The 18,975-nt window shown below is 38.7% G+C and overlaps 1 protein-coding gene across 3 annotated transcripts in view; it reads right to left on the reverse strand.

Annotated features, from left to right (window-relative positions):
• The window catches only part of LOC117811880 (kinase non-catalytic C-lobe domain-containing protein 1), a 51,375-nt gene that overhangs the window by 15,202 nt on the left and 17,198 nt on the right, over window positions 1–18,975 (reverse strand). For all 3 annotated transcript variants that reach the window (XM_034682371.1, XM_034682372.1, XM_034682373.1), the window contains exons 4-17: window positions 18,645–18,791; window positions 16,053–16,170; window positions 15,822–15,961; window positions 14,173–14,808; window positions 12,536–12,650; window positions 12,279–12,350; window positions 12,049–12,110; window positions 11,787–11,945; window positions 10,021–10,098; window positions 9,771–9,855; window positions 9,284–9,476; window positions 7,731–8,389; window positions 6,185–6,323; window positions 2,009–2,268 (exon numbers count right to left, since the gene is read on the reverse strand). In XM_034682371.1, coding sequence (XP_034538262.1) covers window positions 2,009–2,268; window positions 6,185–6,323; window positions 7,731–8,389; window positions 9,284–9,476; window positions 9,771–9,855; window positions 10,021–10,098; window positions 11,787–11,945; window positions 12,049–12,110; window positions 12,279–12,350; window positions 12,536–12,650; window positions 14,173–14,808; window positions 15,822–15,961; window positions 16,053–16,170; window positions 18,645–18,791 — 2,863 coding nt within the window. The remainder of the gene's footprint in view (window positions 1–2,008; window positions 2,269–6,184; window positions 6,324–7,730; window positions 8,390–9,283; window positions 9,477–9,770; window positions 9,856–10,020; window positions 10,099–11,786; window positions 11,946–12,048; window positions 12,111–12,278; window positions 12,351–12,535; window positions 12,651–14,172; window positions 14,809–15,821; window positions 15,962–16,052; window positions 16,171–18,644; window positions 18,792–18,975) is intronic.

The raw sequence follows: 18,975 nt of genomic DNA on the forward strand, positions 1-18,975 counted from the left end.
AGATTTGAGGGGGGTGCTGGGCTATTTGTTGCTAACCCTGTCATGGCTGCACAATGCATCCACTGTTAAATGAGCTTAGAAGTTCAACACTGACTTCTTTTATTGCTATCTTTTGTATCTCAAGTACCTTGTAAGAGCCTGTTTGTAATCAAGACCAAGTGAGTAGAGAATTTCCACGGTTAAACTGATGCAGATGTCAGGGTGCATGTCTCTTTTTAAACTCCCCCGGCCAGGAAGGAGTTACAGAGGAGAAAACAACTGAAGAGTTTGCTGGCATGCCTTGGACTGTTATGAATGTGTATCAGTCTCAAGAACAGCATCCCACAGTCTGTCACAGCTCTATGACTACAGCCAGCAGCTGAATCAAAGAGGCACAGAAAGGCAATAACACATTCTCAAAGTCAGGCCAAATCATTTTGTCCTCTGAGTTTATTAGTGCTTAACGGGCGGATTAAAACATTTTAGCTTTGCAAGTTCTGACAGAAATGTTTCCTTAAATCATTTTTCCAAGTTTAATGTTTTTCATTTATAGTGGTGGTGTGGAGTGTGTATGTTCAATGTGGGCTGGGGGGTGGTATCAAATAATCAAAAACCCTCACACCTATAGGCAATTTGGAGTCACCAGTTAACCTAAGTATGGAATGGAATGGAAAAGATACTTTAGTCGATGAGATTTTGTAATTATTTATTGCATATTAAATATATATTTTTTATCCTCATGTTTTCTTCTAATAGTAATAGTTCATGCACTAACTGGATGATCCCTTTAAGATGTTCATGATTTTGCACTTATCCTTTTGATGCATTGTAACACACTTTGTAATGCAGATTTAGAAAAGTGCTCCAATAATTATAATGATAATAATAATAATTATATATATATATATATTTTGTTCTTATTATTATCATTATTATTACTGTTGTTGTTGTAATACTCATTTTGGCCACAGTAGGCTGACAAATGTATTCAGTTGTGTGTATGACATGAAAGTGTGGAAAGAGAAAAAAGAGAAAAATAAATATCGCAATTGTAATTATATGTTCATTTATAATTATGATTATTATTTTTTTAGCAATAAGGTCAAAATTCAAGAAAATAGTTTTTTTTTAGTACATGAGCCAGTGGTGGTTTAAAGAAAAGTTTTTGTCTTTACGTGATCAGGAAAGTAATATTTCTCCTCTGAGTTTGTCACTCATATATCTTGCAGGAATACTAAAAGTTCAGCTCTATTCTGTAGTATGATTCCAACCTTATTCTCAAAATATAAAACAAGCAACAATAAAAAAAAGTTCCCAATTTTTCGTGCCATCTCAACCTGGTCCTTCACCCTTAACCAACAGCTCGACCTCCAGTGCCAACCAACTGTAATGTAAAGTGGCTTTAGCATTACAACAATATTCTAGAACTGGTAACCACTTTAGACAGACATTATCATAATTCCGTTCTCTTTTAAAGTGGAAAAAAATGTAAGGGTGGATGGTCTAAAATATTATGAAAGTTGTTAAGTTCAACTTTGATTAGTTGGAGTCGGAACAAGATTGCACTTCAGCCTCCTGTAACCAACATAAGTACTAGGACAACATGAACTTGAATATTGACACCTTTAAAAATTGATACCTTTAACCACCTTTATCACACAAAAAAGGATTTTTTTTTTTTTTGGAACTACTAACAATAAAAAATAAAATAACAAGCTATCAGTTTTATTTTACAGAACAAAAATAAAGATGTGAATAAAGACATTTTTTATTTTTCCTCACAAATATTAGCACTCATCAAACTGAAACTAAAAGTTTTACCACATAGATCTCGTATTTTGTAACGAGCTGATTACTATTTCTTCACTACTGGGTGAACAACGTTTGTATTTCATAACGATGAAGCTTGGAAATCAAAACAACAAACAGAACTGGAGAGAGATTTTTGAAGTTATTATTAAGATAGTTTAGACAATTTCGATCTTTCTCATGAACTGATGAATATCTTGAATCAAAGTGAATCTCCTACCTCCACAGATTAAGTGTTGACTCTCCTCTGATGTTGTTTTAAAATCTTCAAGAGAAGCTTCATTTTCTCTGTGACATGACTGGGCCTCAGCTCTGTCCCAAGAAACCCCTGCAGAAGGACTGGAAGTGTGAATGTTTCCATTCAGGTCGAAACAACCATGTATGCAAACTTCCCTCTTCTCTGCCCAGACAGTCGCTATCGAGGGTGGTATAACATCTGCCCTTTCCACAGTCTTTGATGAGGGCTGCTCATTAGATGCGCTGCAGGAGGTACAATAGGAGAGAGAAACACAAACAGCGCGTTCAAAGCTTCTGCTAATTAGCACTTATGTAAATAACAATCTCAATCATACGCATTTGAGTCTGTGATCAATAAGAAAACGGGAAGGAAAGGCCAACATCAGAATTCTACAAACTTAAGTTAATGTGTTTATAACATGTTTATGTGAATTCCCTTTAACGCCACTGATTTTTTTGAGTGTAAAGGATCAGGGGAACGGTCTTTGAGTGGCAGAAAAATCTAACTCACCAATGTAGGCTACCTCTACAATGTGTCTGTTGCTGTGATACGTGAGGTGTGTGGTTTTGTATTGAGCCGCTTAATAAAACCAGTAACGTTTAGCTACCCTTTACAGGTGTAAAGTTGGACTCTAAATTGTGTGAGTATTACTTTTAATATCAATGTTACACTCAGGTAAATATGCCCATCAGTTGTTGCTTGTTGGGCTTGAGTTTGCTGTGCTATCCTTTTAATTTATTTTGTGAGCATGCAGGACCTTTAAGGTTATTCAGGATAATTTTGTAAATATTTTTTATGGATTTTTGCTACAATAATAAATTATATGTTTGCATAAGGCATGCACATTTGTCCACTTACATGTTGCTAAGAGTATTAGAAACTTGGAAAATATCCCTTTAAGTTACAGTTACAGCAAAAAAAATGTATTGTTAATTTGCAATCAATCACAAGTTAACTATAAATAAACATAAGATTAATCTCAATTACATAAGTATTCATTTGACAGCCCCAGTCATAACACTTTTCTTTACAGTGTCACAATAACACAATATTAGAATAAGGCAGGGCACTGAATGATACGATGCAGTAAGGTACGATATAACACAATACAATGATGCAATATGAAGCTATACAATTAGATCGACACAACAGGAAACTATACAATATGGTAGGATACCATATGAAACAATACAATGCAATGCGATATGGTGGTATGCAATAAGATACAATAGGATACAATGTCATGCAATTCTATACGATACAATATGATTAAATTCAACAGTGGCACTTTACAATGCCACTTGATATTTTAATGAGCAAAATTGTAATACTAGATGATACTATACATTATCAGAGGGCACATTACTAAAATACCCAACTATAAAGTATACCGTAAGAAACAACAGGATCCAAAACAACATCAAATGACACAACATGATAAGAGATGTCAAGATAATAAATGTTGTTCTCATGAGAAAGTTTTTCTTGATACAAGACAGCAAAATAAGGCCCAATACAACACAGTGCATTACTATACTAAATGAAACAGCACAGTATCATGTAATATGACAGGATACATTATGACATGATATGTTATGATGTTAAATGAGAAGATATTGCACAACACAACAAAGTAGAGTATGACACTGTGTAATATGATACCATGATGACCGATACAAAACAGCACCATGCAATGCCAAAAAACAACAACGGGTAAAACATGACACTATACAATGTGATACAACAACACTTTACAATACTAGACAAAAGGACACAGTATGGACAGTATGTCAGAGTTGAAATAGACCACCTGTTGATATGGAAACTGAAATCCTCCCTGTATCTCACAGCTGATCCCTCTGAACAATCCACCTTTCAGATGAACAGTATCTATCTGGCTTTAAAGCTCTGATGTCTCCCTGCCACAGCAGATTCAAGGGTCCATATACTGCCTTTATTGTAAGAACATAGCAACGCCTGGATGATACAAAATGTTTGACAGACAGGCTGGTCCCTTAGCTTATATTTAAATGAGAAGAGAAGTGCAACGCATGGAATTATTTGCCTTCATTCATGTATTCATTCATACACTGAACCCCCCCCCCAAATACTTGTCAGCATTTAAATATTGGTGCAGAGGAGGCTTAAACTGTATCCTCAGACACTTTCCCAAACACAAGTGCATTGTAGAGCCGTTACCATAGGGACCATTTAAGCTGCAGGCTAAAGTTTATGTGTGAAGTGGGTGTTGTGTAAATGCTCATTTAAATACTGTGTTTGAGTGTGATATGTAAGCGTGGTGTAGAGTAGAAGAGGTCATCTTCAGTGGAGACTGTGCCTCCCATTCAGAGCCCACATAAGAATTAATTTAAATCTAACCACATGCGATCAAATATGGGCTTATCACTGTTTAGACGGAAGTGCTGCCTCTTTTATTTTTACCAGAGATCATCTCTTTAACTCATTAAGTTGGCTAATTGTGCTGATTTGGTTCATTAGGCAAACAGTTCCCTGAATTACAGTCATTAAGGATCAAGGATTTAAAACTCATGCCCAACAACACTAACAGAATCTGAACTGCGCTTTTTATAAAATTCATTCACTGAAATTGAAAGATTAACATGACTTGTTTAACATGTTGTAAGATGTCAAGATATTATACTTGAGCTCCAGTGAAATAGATGTTGGTGATGCAAACACACAAGACTGCTCAAAATCACTCATTCCATAACAGGTTTGGCCAATTCTAGAGAGACCTTATGGTGAAAATATTCCCGAGGGGTAGATTTTGACTACTGTTATGCTCTTGATTGGCTTTCCAAAACAATCTATTCATAAACTAAAACAAATTTCAGATCTCTGTGTCCAAGCTTTTAATAAGAACAAGACAGAGAGATCCATACATAATGAAACATCAAATATTGATTTAAGAGCAGACTTTTAACTGTTGGTTGTTATCCATCCGTGTAATATAGTTGATTCTGATTGGTCAAAACCCCATAACAATAGTAATCGATTCTCAACAGCAAAAGCAATGCCAGGGGCAACCTGATCAAACCCTTCATATCAAATCAATTCACAGCAATGGAGTCCAGCACATTTCACACATCTGCTTGTTTGTTGACACTGTGGCAACAGCATTAGATTCAGGTTGGTCTTGAGAGTTGGGAAAAAAGGAGCAACATCCTGTCCTGTAATCCAGGCAACAGCAGCAGAGCTGGTGAGTACATCTCTAAGTGGCCATAGTAAATTAAAGTTGCTGGGATTCTAGTTTGCATAACCACACATCATCATTTACTTTACATTTCTGTTGTCAACAAAACCTGTAGAGTTAAGGAGACATGCCATTTGGTAGATATGTCATGAATAAGGAAAATGTTATGGGTTATCCCAGGAAATGGTGCAAACTTAGTTGTTGTGTGCATCATTTATTTCAGCTCCATCAGTTACACATCCTCATGCCTCTATACTATTAGTTTTCTTCTTTTTTGTAAATGTGAATTTTAATAACTTAGCGAAGTGAATCGCTTTTAATTTGCAAATTCTGCTTGTCTTTCTTGCCACTGCCCTGCACCAGTACAGTGCACATACAGTCAGCCCCACCTCCCCAGCAGAATCCATATTCAAGTCAATTAAAATATCAGCTCATATCACTCTTTGATATTCTGCATATAAAATAAATCTTTGAGGAGTGGGAGGTCAGAGCCAGATGCCGAACATAAACAATGTTCTGCTGCTGTACAGACATTTTTTTTGTTATGGAGCACAGAAAATTACTTCTTTTCAATTCAGCACTTCATTTAATTTGTGTTTTTTAGATTGTTGTCATGCCATCTGTCATATATTTCGCATTGTCTCTAGGGCTGCCATGCAGAGGCCCTGAGAGAAACCCTGTGACTGCTCGTTACCTTATAATAACAGTTGTTTACATGTTGGTTAGAGACCAAATGGCTCACAAACAGTCTGAAGAAGTGTATCTATACCTTTGGAACAACACAACGCAGAGTCAAACCCACAACATGAACTGTAGCTACATAGACCAGAGTATTCAAACTGGCCACATTGACAAAATGCATTTTGTGTAGAGAGGGAATTGTTTTCTGAGGTTTAGTTAATTTAAACAGAAACACGGACACAAGTGTTTTGAGTTGTACTCACAGTGTGGATGAGCTGTAGTTCACCAGGCAGTGCAGTACACCCAGCAAGTCCTCTTCCCAGTACAGATGACTGAACCTCTCCTTCACAACACTAGCAAAGCTGTGGTACTGGAGGTCCTTCAAAGAGAAGATGTACTCCCCTCGGAAAGAGAAAAAGAAAGTGGATCTCTATATCAATATGTCTGAAATACTCCAGGCAGGATAGTGGAGTGGGTCACTGCTTCAGCGATGGAGCTATGTGCTGTTAAAGGAACATTTGACAGATTTTAGTGCATCTTAGACAAAGGGATCTCTGTTTCTCCAAAGCTGTCTGTTTGAACTTTTCCATCCTGACATGAATGGACATAAAAAGTATGTAATGTGAGTGAAAGATTATCTCCTTTTTCTCCACCTGAGGGCAGCCCCAGAGATCAGTCAGCTGTCACAGTGGAAAACTGTAGCTGGAAGAGAGCAAGTGTCCCAGTGTATAATCTGACATTAGACTGCTTTGTGTGTGTGTGTGTGTGTGTGTGTGTGTGTGTGTGTGTGTGTGTGTGTGTGTGTGTGTGTGTGTGTGCGTGTGTGTGTGAATATTCTTAGAATCAAATCTGAACCATTCTCAGAAAATTGTTTTTGAATTTATTAGAAATATTACCAAATAGGACCCTTACGTTCCCACATAGCTGTTTTCTAATAAGCTCAAGTGCTCCTTTGTCGTTATCCAAGACCCAAATTTAGAATTATGAAATAGTTTGTATAATTTCAATATTTTTTTATAAATTGAATCTGTCAACATTGTGTGCAAGTCAAATTTCCATATGTGCTATTACCACTTGAAATTCCCAAAGCTGAACATTTCAACCTAAACTCACATTTCAGATGATTATTAAGTTTTGTCAACCACATTTATAGCGATATCAAACTTTAATCTGTTTGTATTGGCTAACAAATCAACCTTTTGTCCATAATTTTAAGCAAACTACTCACGACTATTGTCCATTTCTTTTAGTTAAGATTGTCTCTTAATTATTTCTTTTTTTTATCTATAACTTTTAGTTCACTGTTTTTAGGGTCATCCTTTTTCAAGCTTTCTTTTTCCATTTATTTGAATGCATTTTTTCTATTATTTATCAAATAGTTAGCTGAAGATTGAATCACTTTTTTCCATTACTCTTAGCTGTTATACATTAGCATTTTCTCCGATATCTTTAACCTAATATTTTCAATTATTTCCTAAGCCTTTAGCTAACACTATCTAAGTATTTACATTTGTTCTCTTGTCCAACTGATGAAAATACAACAGCTCTAAAAAATTGACTAAGTTAGAAAATAAACATTATTTTTGTTAATTTTTTGATTTTTTGATTATGGCCTTCAAGGGTTTAATGGAGTCACTGATTCCATAAGTCAACATTCGTATATTTGTTTGTTTTAAGTTAAGGAGACCCTCAATCTGTCAACAAAGATCTTCATAACTGCAGATTTCCCTGGTGGACTTCTGTGGTTGCTCTCTGTAAAGAAAATCAAGCAATACAATATTGATATTAAACTCATCTAAAAATACATACCCATTGCGATGTCTTCATGTCCATTGTCCAAGCATCCATCAAGAGAAAACTCCCCTTTGAGAAGGTCAATCACCTCCTGCAGGGTAGGGTGGACTTTAAGCTGGTCCTCATTGTGTGTTCCTGCATCTGTCCGTCTGTTGTAAGCTCTGGGTGAACTGTGTGCCGGTGTGCTGTCAGAAATGATGGAGCTACCTTTGAAAAAATATGATTGTGAGTCATAATCCTGGTGTTCAGGCTCATCCAGACAGTTATTAAACTGATCGTCAGTGCTCTCTGGAGCTGTGATTAGTCTCTGCAGAGGCTGTGGCACCAAGGAGAGATTTATGTCCAACCCCTGAAAAGACTCTGGAGCCCGTACATGAACAGGCACCAGGGAGAGATGTCCAGTCCTGGGATCCTGATGGAACAGGTAATTGTTGAAAACACCACAACCATTCAGGTTAGAGGATACTTCCATACAGGAAATATCAGCGAGAGAAGAAGCGTTGCTGGCCGGTGTCTTATCGCTGCAAGTTGTAGTTAATTCTGCCTGACTGACAGGTGACTGTGTTTGAAGACTGGCTTCAGTCCTGGCACAATATGGGTACTCTGGGTGTGTTGTGAAATCAGGGTCTCTGTCCTCAATGCTTTCACTGCTTTTCCTTAGTCCATCCACAGTCCTGTAAAACAAATTAAACAGTCTCACATTTCAGTTCAAACTGGTGCTGAGATTTATATTAATCTCATATCTGTGCATCATTTATAGAGTTACTATCAGCCACTTTGTAGCTTAGCTTTTAGCATGAGCACTGAAAACAGTGAGGACTGACACACATGCTCTGCCAAAAGCCATTTAAATCTGACTGCCAGCCCCTCTTAACCTCAACATTTAACACATTAACTCTTATTGATCACTACAATAAACTAGTTCTGAAGACTATTGGTAGTTTTACGTTGGTCAGACTGTATATATGAAGTGTCTCTGTGCCTCAAGCTTTTGGACATTCTTCTTGTCCCTGTCTTGGTTCCTGAGAGGCAGTCGTGGTCACCCCCTACAGGTCATTAAAGCATATTAGAATGTAAGGCACTTCTGCTTTTCTGCTTCTTGCTCTATACTTTGGAGTACAGCTCAATTCAACGTATTAATGACATAACAGCTATAGAAGAAATGCAGGATTACTGATGTGTTATCCCCTCTCTATTGCACTGATTGGATAAAAATGACATGCTGAAGTCATCCCGCTTGTTTTAAAACACACGAGAGAGCGTGCAGAACATCACTGTGGGAGGATGTTGTTGATATTGAATATCAAACTAATGTGTCAATAAGGGCTTACAGCTAAATGGGCTACAAACCTCTCTTATTTTAAGATTTGACTTTTATTACTATTGGTTTTGAGTGGTGAGAGGGTGTCAGGAGGACAACATGCATTTCATTGCATCAACTATACACTGTACTTTTTAATGCATATGACATATAAACTGGATTGGATTAAACTGAATCGAGGCTTTGGTGGCTTGATTTTTTCTTTTTCTTCGCTTTGGATATTAAATACATGTTCAGAACATTATACCCCTCGATGGCAGCTCCAGGGTCTGGGCCCTCCTCCTCCGAGTCCCCTTCACTGGTTAGGATGATGGGGGAGAAGTGCGTAGCAGTGGAGGTGAAGGCTTCTGGAAGTTGGAGTTCTTTGTGGACTGGGTAGCTGTGGGGAACAGGGCCAGGCACAGGAGCCAGTCGGCTCTCAGTGGCCGTGGGCACAAAGCCTACACACAGTTACAACAATGCCAGTTACAATATCAGTGATATTGTCTCATGCAATGTACATCTGTACTTTTCACAAAACGTGTTCAATATCTGAAGGTACATTTATTTGGTTATATCATTTTAACTGAATCTTCGACTGTCATGACTGTTTCATGTTAAAGAGGTAACAATTAAAGAACTGACTGGAAGGTTCTTCTCTTAGTTGGGGTATGTATTATTACCTAATGGATTGCACATTTTACTGTAAATAGTATTGCATGAGGGTCTTTCATAATAGCATTAAGCTGTCCTACCGCTGTTTTGTACAGACTCTTCACACGCGCTTTGATGAGTTTCACTTGCATTCAAACCATCTGCATCACTGGGTTTTGAGGCTGGCTGAAGGAAAATACATTTATATCATTACAATGACTGAGAGAAAACAACGGGACAAACAAAGAGCATAACGAAGGACACACAAATTGATATAGAGAGTTAAATAACATACAGTAAATATACAAGAAATCTAAATGTGTCTGTGGTGAAAACAAATGGAGAGCTTACTGGGTGGACTCTGCTGATGAGGTTCGTCCAGACGGTCTCAGCACTCGTCCCTTGACGTGACAAGTTGTCACGACAGCTCTGAAACATGAAAACAAGCGTGATAACAAAACAGCACACTTCACACACAACCACAGACAATGATCACATATTGTAAAAATGCTGCCCTGGAATAGCTGAAGGGTTTGACAAAGCCATGATGCAGAAAATGAAGAGCTACTTTCAAAATAACTGACATCACAACAATAAAATGGTGGTGATCTGCAAGAGAGGGCTTCTTTGTTACAATATGAAGCACTTTAAAAAAAACGGATTCACTTATTTGAATTGCAGGGTTTTAAAAATAAACGAATGTCTCTTTGAATGACTGCTCCTCTGTGAAGTGTGATGTCTGCACATAGACTTGCCAGACCTATTTTAAAGCTCCTGTAAGGAACTTTTGTTTGTGTCCATTTGGCGCCCCTTTGTGGACAAAGCGATCTTTGCTGATTTTGTCCTGTATGTCAGTATTTAGCGTTTCTTGGCCACAATCTTCTCCTGCTCTCTTTTAAAAGCGAATGTGTGTCCCTCATTGAGAGTCTTTGCCTTGGAACATGTGAAAACAGGCTGAATCAACAGCACGCAGTTATCTACCTAGCCCTGCCAGTTGTTTCAGACATTAAAAATAAACCTACATAGAAAAGTCCCTCCTCTTGTTAATGACCCAGTTTGCTTTTTTAGGTCACAAATAAACATCAATTAAAGTTTCAGTCTGTTTCAAAACCATCTAGAAGCTACCATACAGTAGCTTTAAGATAACTTTTCAAGAGAGAAGGATGAAATATAAAGGGGGAAAAAATGAATAATTAAAAATTACAAAAAAAAAATAGTATGAAAGGAGAAAAAAAAAGGAATGACAGGAAATGTTTTCTTTTGTCTTACATGTACGAAACTTTTAAAATGAACACTGTTTCTATGAAGTTGTAGAGTAAATTTAAAAGAACTCCGTGTTTCAGTACTAGACTTGCGTCAGGCAGTGGTTTGCATGGTTAAGGTCTATGTGTCTACACTGCTAATAAATGCATTTGTTTTGTAAATTAGACAGTGTGCAAGACTTGACATGGGTTTTTGATGGGATTTTACTCTCCCACGTACCTGAAATAGATGTAAAAATGATCTTTTCTAAGTTAAATAGGATAACATTCATCTCGTTTTAATCTTGAGTTTAGCAAGTCAGCATTCATAAAGAGCAAATAAAAACAAAAAACCATCAAAACCAAACGAATATTGTTAATAGACCCCTTGTTTAAATGTCAGTTCCTAACAAACCCTCCTCAAATAATATCTGAAGTTGGACTGAAGCTCCTGAAACACTTGTGTTTTTTTTTAATCAACTGGGTTTCAGTTTGAAACACGCAGCTCAGAACATTGTATCAAAGCAGTTTTTTAAGTAAACATCCATCATACCTCTGTGTTTCTGTTGTTATAGCTTTTATCAAGATTTTGTATTTTTTTATCAATTCATTACTTTTTTTATTTTACAGATGCAACGGTTTGCCGGAGGAGTCTGAGAGTTCACATATGCCATGTTGTCCATTTCAGGCAATGCAGTAGTAATTTGCAAATAACAATAAGTTTGTACAAATAAAACTAAAATACGTAGTAAATATGGTGCCTTCAGCATCAGCTCTTTAAATTAGACAGGCAGGCAGGGAGCCTCACTGCTAATTTGTGGATGTTCACAAAACATAATCCATGCTTTTAAGACAGCATTCAAATAAAATCATTACCTTTTTGGCCATGACGATGGAAGGTCTCTCAATTGGTGTCCTCTTAGCCATCTCCAGCAGCAGTCTCTTCAGTTTGCGTGGCATTGCCAGCTTTTGATTGGGTGATAAACCAAACTTGGCCGTCGCCCAAAGAATAGCAGCAACTCCATACACACAAACCTGAGCCAAGACAGGAGGGAAAATAAGAAAGCTACAACAGAAGCAAATACAAGAGTGACAGTAAATACTGAAAAATAAACTGAAGCAGTTTGGACAGGCAGACCTTCTCAGTCACAATTCCATGTTCTTGATATTCAGGAGCAAGAAAAAAATCATCTCTGGCTCCTGCAAAGAACAATCAGGTAAGTTACTGAAGTCAACCAATCTGTCATGACACCACTGCTCAACATTCATTTTGTGGGTAACGGACGGAAAACAGGAAAACAAATAAGTCTGCTGCGGTAAAATAAGACTCTGCAGCATGGAGAGTGAACAGGGCTGAAGAAAACTCACCAATGTTTTTAGGTTTCAAGAAAAGTACTTCTCCCTCAGAGCCCACATGAACTGTGTCGAGACATAAATAGGCTGATGGGGAAGAAAAGAAAAAGCTGCTTAGAGAAACTGAAATAAAAATATTTACACAATATCACTTCCTGTTCTTCTCTGGTTCTTAAATGAAATTTTCTACACTGGTAGACATTTTGTGACACATTCATTATTTTTGCTGATGTGGTCAGTATTAGACATTAAGAACTGGGGATTAGATTTACTTGGGAAGTCGATGTATGTCTGCAGTGATGACAGGCAGGTGAAACACAGAGCCCAGAGCTCATTCACTGTCAGCCTTCGTTCACACCGAGTCAGCAACTCTCTGAGAGAGATCCACTGGACAGGACATAAAGAACAAGCACAGAGTAAGAACACATATAGAACAATCCCTCACTTCCTCAGTCACTTTCTATAATCTATAGATCAACAATTATTAATGTCAAGAAATTTGTCCACTTTCACCTTAAATTAACACCTACTTACTTCTGTGTGTCCACACTACTTTGTTGAGACACAACAAAATAAAATGTTACATGACACATTAAAAGCTTCCTTACACTAATACTGAATATGTTTAAAGTTTTATGACAGATGTACTAATAGATTTTCATTGGCAAAGAATATTTTTGCCTCTAGCAGCAGCTACAGCCAGAGGCGTTATGTCTTCTGGTTGTTTGTCCTTTTCTTATACACATGCTATCTCAGGAATGCCCTGAGAGAGTATCTTTAAATTAAGAGCAAATATCCACTTGGACTCAAGGGTGCCCTGGTAGAGGTTTGGTGATCAGAGATCAAAAGCCACTGGGTCCTTATGTCCATCCAATTCAGGCAACCATGACATCTTAAGAACCTCAGGCGGTATTTCAGTTCATTTATTTTAATCTTTTCTTTCCATCCAAGAAAAAAACCCATCAGTGATGGATTGGTGGACCATTTTCTCTTGCTCTACTTCTCATGTGTCTGCTGCATATGTTCATCCTGCGCAAGCTCAGCAGAGAAGTACAGAGGAAAAAGGATGTTGGTATATACCATCATGAAGTCCCCTCTGTAATTGATTGTGTTGCGACCTCTCCTATTTTATGTGGGCCTGCTTCTTGTCCTGCTTTGCTTTGAGGGCATGTGATGCTGTAAGTTCACAGTCACTCAGTTGAAAACACTGATGGATGAAAACTACATCTCCAAGGTTGGTTTGGTAATAAAACTTTGAGACGTCGTATAAGTCCTCATTGCGAACCCTTTTTTTGTACTTCCAACTTCAAGTAACCGGGAAAATTTTCCAAATATAAAGTCAGGGCTTATTTAGCCTTACATGGCTTCTTCTTAAGTCATAACTGGTATGTTTGTTGTGGGGTTAAGAGATACCATTTGAAATATTTAGCAATTCAAAGTTTTTCTGAAATATCCCACAGCCTCCCCACAAGAACGTCTGCAGGTCTCTTTCTTTTCTTTCACAGCTTCTGTCATGTATAAAAGAAACAAACTCTACAGTGGATCTATATCAAATAAAACATGGAGGCAGCCATAGAGACTTCACCCATAGGTTTCTGAAGATGTCTTGTGAAGGAAATGCTGAATCCAACTATCCTCTGGCTAATCTAATAACAGAGAAAGCGGTAGAGTTGAGGCCATCACTTTAACACCTGGCAGCAATAGCTACAACCTGCCCACCGTTCTGTCACAAAAGCAATAACCCTAGTTATGCCTGATTTTGCTGAACTCTGAGCCTTAATCTAATCAAAGCAGGTTATACCAGTTATGTGAAAACAACTTCAGCTCCATATATTTGTCACTATTAAAAAATGAGAGCACCAGATGTGAAGTTGAGAAACAGCCTATGGGGTCAGAGATGGAAGCTAACCTCGTCCTGAGATTCTTCATTGAGGCACAGCATGCTTTTGGTCATATGGTTGTTGAGAATGTAGAGGCTGTGGTTCAGTGAGCTCTGCTCTTTACACAAGTCCTCTTCCTGCTCCAGATCCTGACATGAAGTGAAGGGTGAAACTGAATCCTGGGTGCAGTTATTGGATTCACAATCATGATCCTCTTGGATGTTTGTTTCCACACTGCATAATGTCTCTGCAGTGTCCTCATTTTCTTCTGACATTTTTCTGTCCACAAACGAGTTCCCATAATCCTCAGTGCTGCTGTGAGGGTAGGACTCGCAGGACTTGCCCCGCTCAAGTCTTTCAAGTCTGTTACTCCACACAGACCTGCCGCTCAAATGTTCATCAGCTCCTATCTCACTGAGGTCAGACACAGGTACGCTGATATCTCCGTGAGCAGCTGGGGAGAGACAGGGGGGGTTGTTGGAGTCTGGGACCGAGCAGGAGCGGTTAAGAGCCCCCCTGCCTCGGGCCAGTCTCTGCTGGGCTCTCCTCCTCACCGGGGAGCTGTTGTAGGACCTGTAGTCCAACTCGTCTGCAAGGATCAAACCGTCTCCATCACTGCCGTCCATGTCCTCGGCCCAGAGAGAGGAATCCCAGCCCCCACACACCTGAGGATTAAAGTACACAGTTATGAGTATGAGCTGTTTGTAATGCAGAAAATTCAACTTCATCAAACATCAACGAGTACAAAGACATCGGGGTTCAGCTAACTGAAAATGTATACCCTCCCTTTTCAAGATAAGCCTTTGGAGGAATCAAGATTCTGTGTTAATTCTAGAAAGCAGACCACTGATCTGAGACGATTTCAGTTGTTGGAGAGAGCTTATTCCACCTCCATGTCGGACTGTATTTCAGCACTTATCAGGGATGCTATATAGCAAAGTTTCAGGATCAGGACCACACCTCAACAGCGCCTCTTTCAGCACTCCTGTAAGTTCAAACCTATCCATCTCCTCTTCTTTCGTTCTCAGATTCTTCACCCTGCCCTCCCACTCATTTTCTTCCTACTTCTTTCTTTCCTACTCTACATAGGGCTATTAAGGGGGTTTCGTGGTGCCCGGGAGCTACGGCGGATCCCCTTGTAAACTTTCCCAAACCAGAAGTTCAACATCAAATTCAGAATCACTACTCCAATTAAATCAATAAATCATTGTCAAATTACATCCTGTTGATGGTGTAGTCATGCTAGTGAGGATAAACATATTTTTCAGTTAAGTGTTCAAATTGTCTAGTTTTTGTGGTAGTCATCTTAGTAGTAAAGCTAAAAAAATCTCTCAAGTCAAGCTTCTTAAATTGATGATAACTAATACAAACGTATCCCTGTTTGAATTACAATTAGGCATGATGAGTTCTCCAATAGGTTTTCTCCTGGGGTTGAGACAAAAATGAAGCTCACAATCATCTTTTTAGATCATGGTTTTGCTAGCTTAGCCACAAACTGATAAGGTGACCCACATTACTGTTACACAGGACAGGACAGCATCTGGGTGACAGTCTGTGTTTTTAAGGAATTATAACCTCAGTTTGTCTTATTACTGTTTTATAATGAATAAGATCTAACAGTACATTTTTTGGGTTCTTTTTGTTGCTAAAATGTTTGCAGCCACACTGCGGTACAGACCTGCTTCCTGGACACTCCATTAGCTTTAGCAGAAGTATCCACACAGAGCTCTTTGGTATTATCATCTGAGCTCAGTCTTTTAAGCAGACATCTGGGTTTGGGATGCTGCCATCGCGCCTCCCATGAGCCTTCCTGTCCATCTGTGGATACACAAAGAGAGCAATTAGTACCAGTGGAAATCACAGCAGACACCAGACTGTGACAGTATGTGTGAATTAAATGATAAAAGACCTTGAAAGGTTGATACTGATTCGATGGAGAGCACCCGTCGTCCAACAGAGGAGAGCTTTCTGCACACAGCAGCGGATGAGGCAGGAGACAGCCGGGCTTCAGCCAGAGACAGGATGTCCTGGAGGAGAGGTAAACATGAAAATAAAATACCGTGAACAAGTCTGTTCTAAAAAGAGGGGAGTATTCTGGGTGGAGACAGATGCAAACATGAAGATATCAACAGACAACCCCGCCAAAGTCAGTTATCAGTTGAACAACAGCATGTTTTTACACTTAAACTTTGTCAGACATTTCATTTCAAAAATAAAAACACAGAAATATTGCTTCCTTTACTGTGTGGTGCTGTTGCAGATGGTCTGCCAACCATGACCTAACGTAACACCATACACCATACACTCTTTTTTTCTGCTTTTTCCACAGAAAACAAAGTCCATTACTTTATAACTTTAGATTCACTTCTAAAAAGCTGAATCGGATCAACAGAAGCAGAGAGGGGATAACCAGAGCTAATGCTGGTGCGGCATCTATTAGCTTATCCTCAGGCATTCAGGGGCTCTACTCTTTCCCAGCCATACAAAGAACTTAGTAAGATTGAGGATGAGGGCTCTGCTCATCAAGACAGAGACCAGGACTGAGATTTGGCATCTGCTCTCATAAGCAACCTTCCGGCTGGTGTGACAACAAAGTAGTAGAATGATTGGAAAGAGTGCAAAGTTTAAACATCAAGCACAGAGAGTTAGGTTGTTTAGTTCATAGGAGAGAACAGAGCTTCCTTCTCTCTGAAAAAGGACCGATCATAAACCTCATGAAAGGGTGGACTAATAGCAAATGTTATGGTCCTGAGGCAAGGAGCTATGGAAAGAGTTCCACAGAAACAGGGAAAGCCAAGACCACACAAGGTATGTGGAAATAACCCAGCTGAAAGAAAAAGAATCCACCCCAAACAGCCTCACTGATTTACAGGCTGACTTAAACAACAAATCGACCATGTCATTTAAAACTGCAGACACGGTGGCAAAGCTGAGGCCACTGTAGTCCATTCTTATTGAATCTCCAGCTCATGTTTGCTCTCACTGAACTGTATTTAAATTGTCTATATTGCCTTCAATCAGTGTAAGACTTCAGCACACTGCCACTGGAGCAGTAGACAGTGGCACTCCTGATTGCCACTTATATTATCTCTTTTGCACACTTATATTATCTCTTACCTAACAATATAAATCCTAACCCTTTGGTTGATGCAATAATCCCACAGCAAAAGACCCTTGTAGTTTAATATGTTCTTAATCTTTGGATCCCAAATGCATATGAAGATGAGTTCTGAAATGTGTTAATAATAATAATAATAATAATAATAATAATAATAATAATAATAATAATAATAATAATAAAATAATAATAATAATAATAATAATAATACATTTTATTCATAAAGCGCTTTTCTAAAAACTCAAAGACGCTGCACAAAGGATAAAACATCATATAAAACAACAGAATCATAAAACATTAATAAAATACATTTAAAAGCAATCATTTGTTAAAAGCAATTCTAAATAGGCGGGTTTTGGTGAGTGTTTTGAAGGTGGGCAGGTTCTAATGTTAAGTGGTAAGGCGTTCCAGAGGGTGGGGTAGGTGACAGAGAAGGCTCTGTCCCCCCAGGTTCGGTGCTTGGTGTCAGGTGGTAGGGAGAGGAGGCGGGCGTTGGAGGATCGGAGGTTACGGGAGGGGGTGTGGTGGTGGAGCAGGTCGGTGAGGTAAGATGGGGCCTGGTTATGGAGGGCTTTGTGGGTGAGGAGGAAGATTTTGAAAATGATACCGAAATGTTGCTGTGTTGAAAAATAACTTGTGTTGTGAATGATGTAAACAAAGGTGTGTTATATTTCTAATTTGTTATGACATTAACATTTTTTATTGACATGATTTTAATGTGACAGTTTCTTTTTTTCCCTTTTGAAGTCTACTTTATATTTGACAGAGAAAGGACTCACTGCACTGACCCAGAATTACCACTTAGTGGTGCTAAAGAGCACTGACTTATCATGCAGGACCACTCAGTTCATTACATGGGAGAAAAATAGACTTTAATTAATACTACACCAAACAAATTAACATGTCCTACAGGACTCGCAATGTTCTCCTTTTCATGGCTCAGTGCTGCCCTGGGATATATTGTATCATCTTATTGTGAAAGGACATTATCAAGGCTGACCACACATACGCTGCCGGCTGATAACAACCCATCTCCTCAAGTTATTACAACTCTTGAATCACTTTAATTAATTTCTGTATGGCTTTATGTTCGACATTGTTTTTGTTTCTGTTTTTTTACAAGCATGCTAACTTTAAAAACAACTCTGGAAAATAAACCTCCATCACATTATCATTAACATTTTATGCCAGACTCTCAGCTTAATTGTCCTAATCAGCACTTGCATTGAAACAAGCCTGATTAAATACCTAAATAAACATTTGTGATGACATACTGACGACATAATTGCTGAAGTGAGACCTCTAATTATTCCACACCTGCCTCAAGGTGTTATACTCATGTCGCTCTCTAAACCAGGCCAGCAGTAAATAGTGATATTCTACCTGCAAGAGCGGCCGGTCCTCAGGTGTCTCCTCCTGCATCTGCTCCAGCAGCTTCTGGATTTCCTCTCCCAGCTCGGCCTCCAGCTCTGGCTCGATGACAAAGCTCAGTGCAGCAGAAAGAGTGGAGCCCAAAGAGTAAACATGACCCTGCCAGTGGGAAGAAGGAGGAGAAGTCACCATAATCATCATCATCATCATCATTATGAGGAACTGGCTGCAGCTGTGAGTTTACAGTAAGTGCACAGATCCAAGTTAGTCAATGACGATAGCAAAAGCTAAGAAAGTAGAGGATCTTTACATCATGTGGGGTAGTACTTTTCACTTATTGTGC

This window comes from Notolabrus celidotus, chromosome 4 (genome assembly GCF_009762535.1).
Source record: "Notolabrus celidotus isolate fNotCel1 chromosome 4, fNotCel1.pri, whole genome shotgun sequence".
Classification (NCBI taxonomy): Eukaryota; Metazoa; Chordata; class Actinopteri; order Labriformes; family Labridae; genus Notolabrus; species Notolabrus celidotus.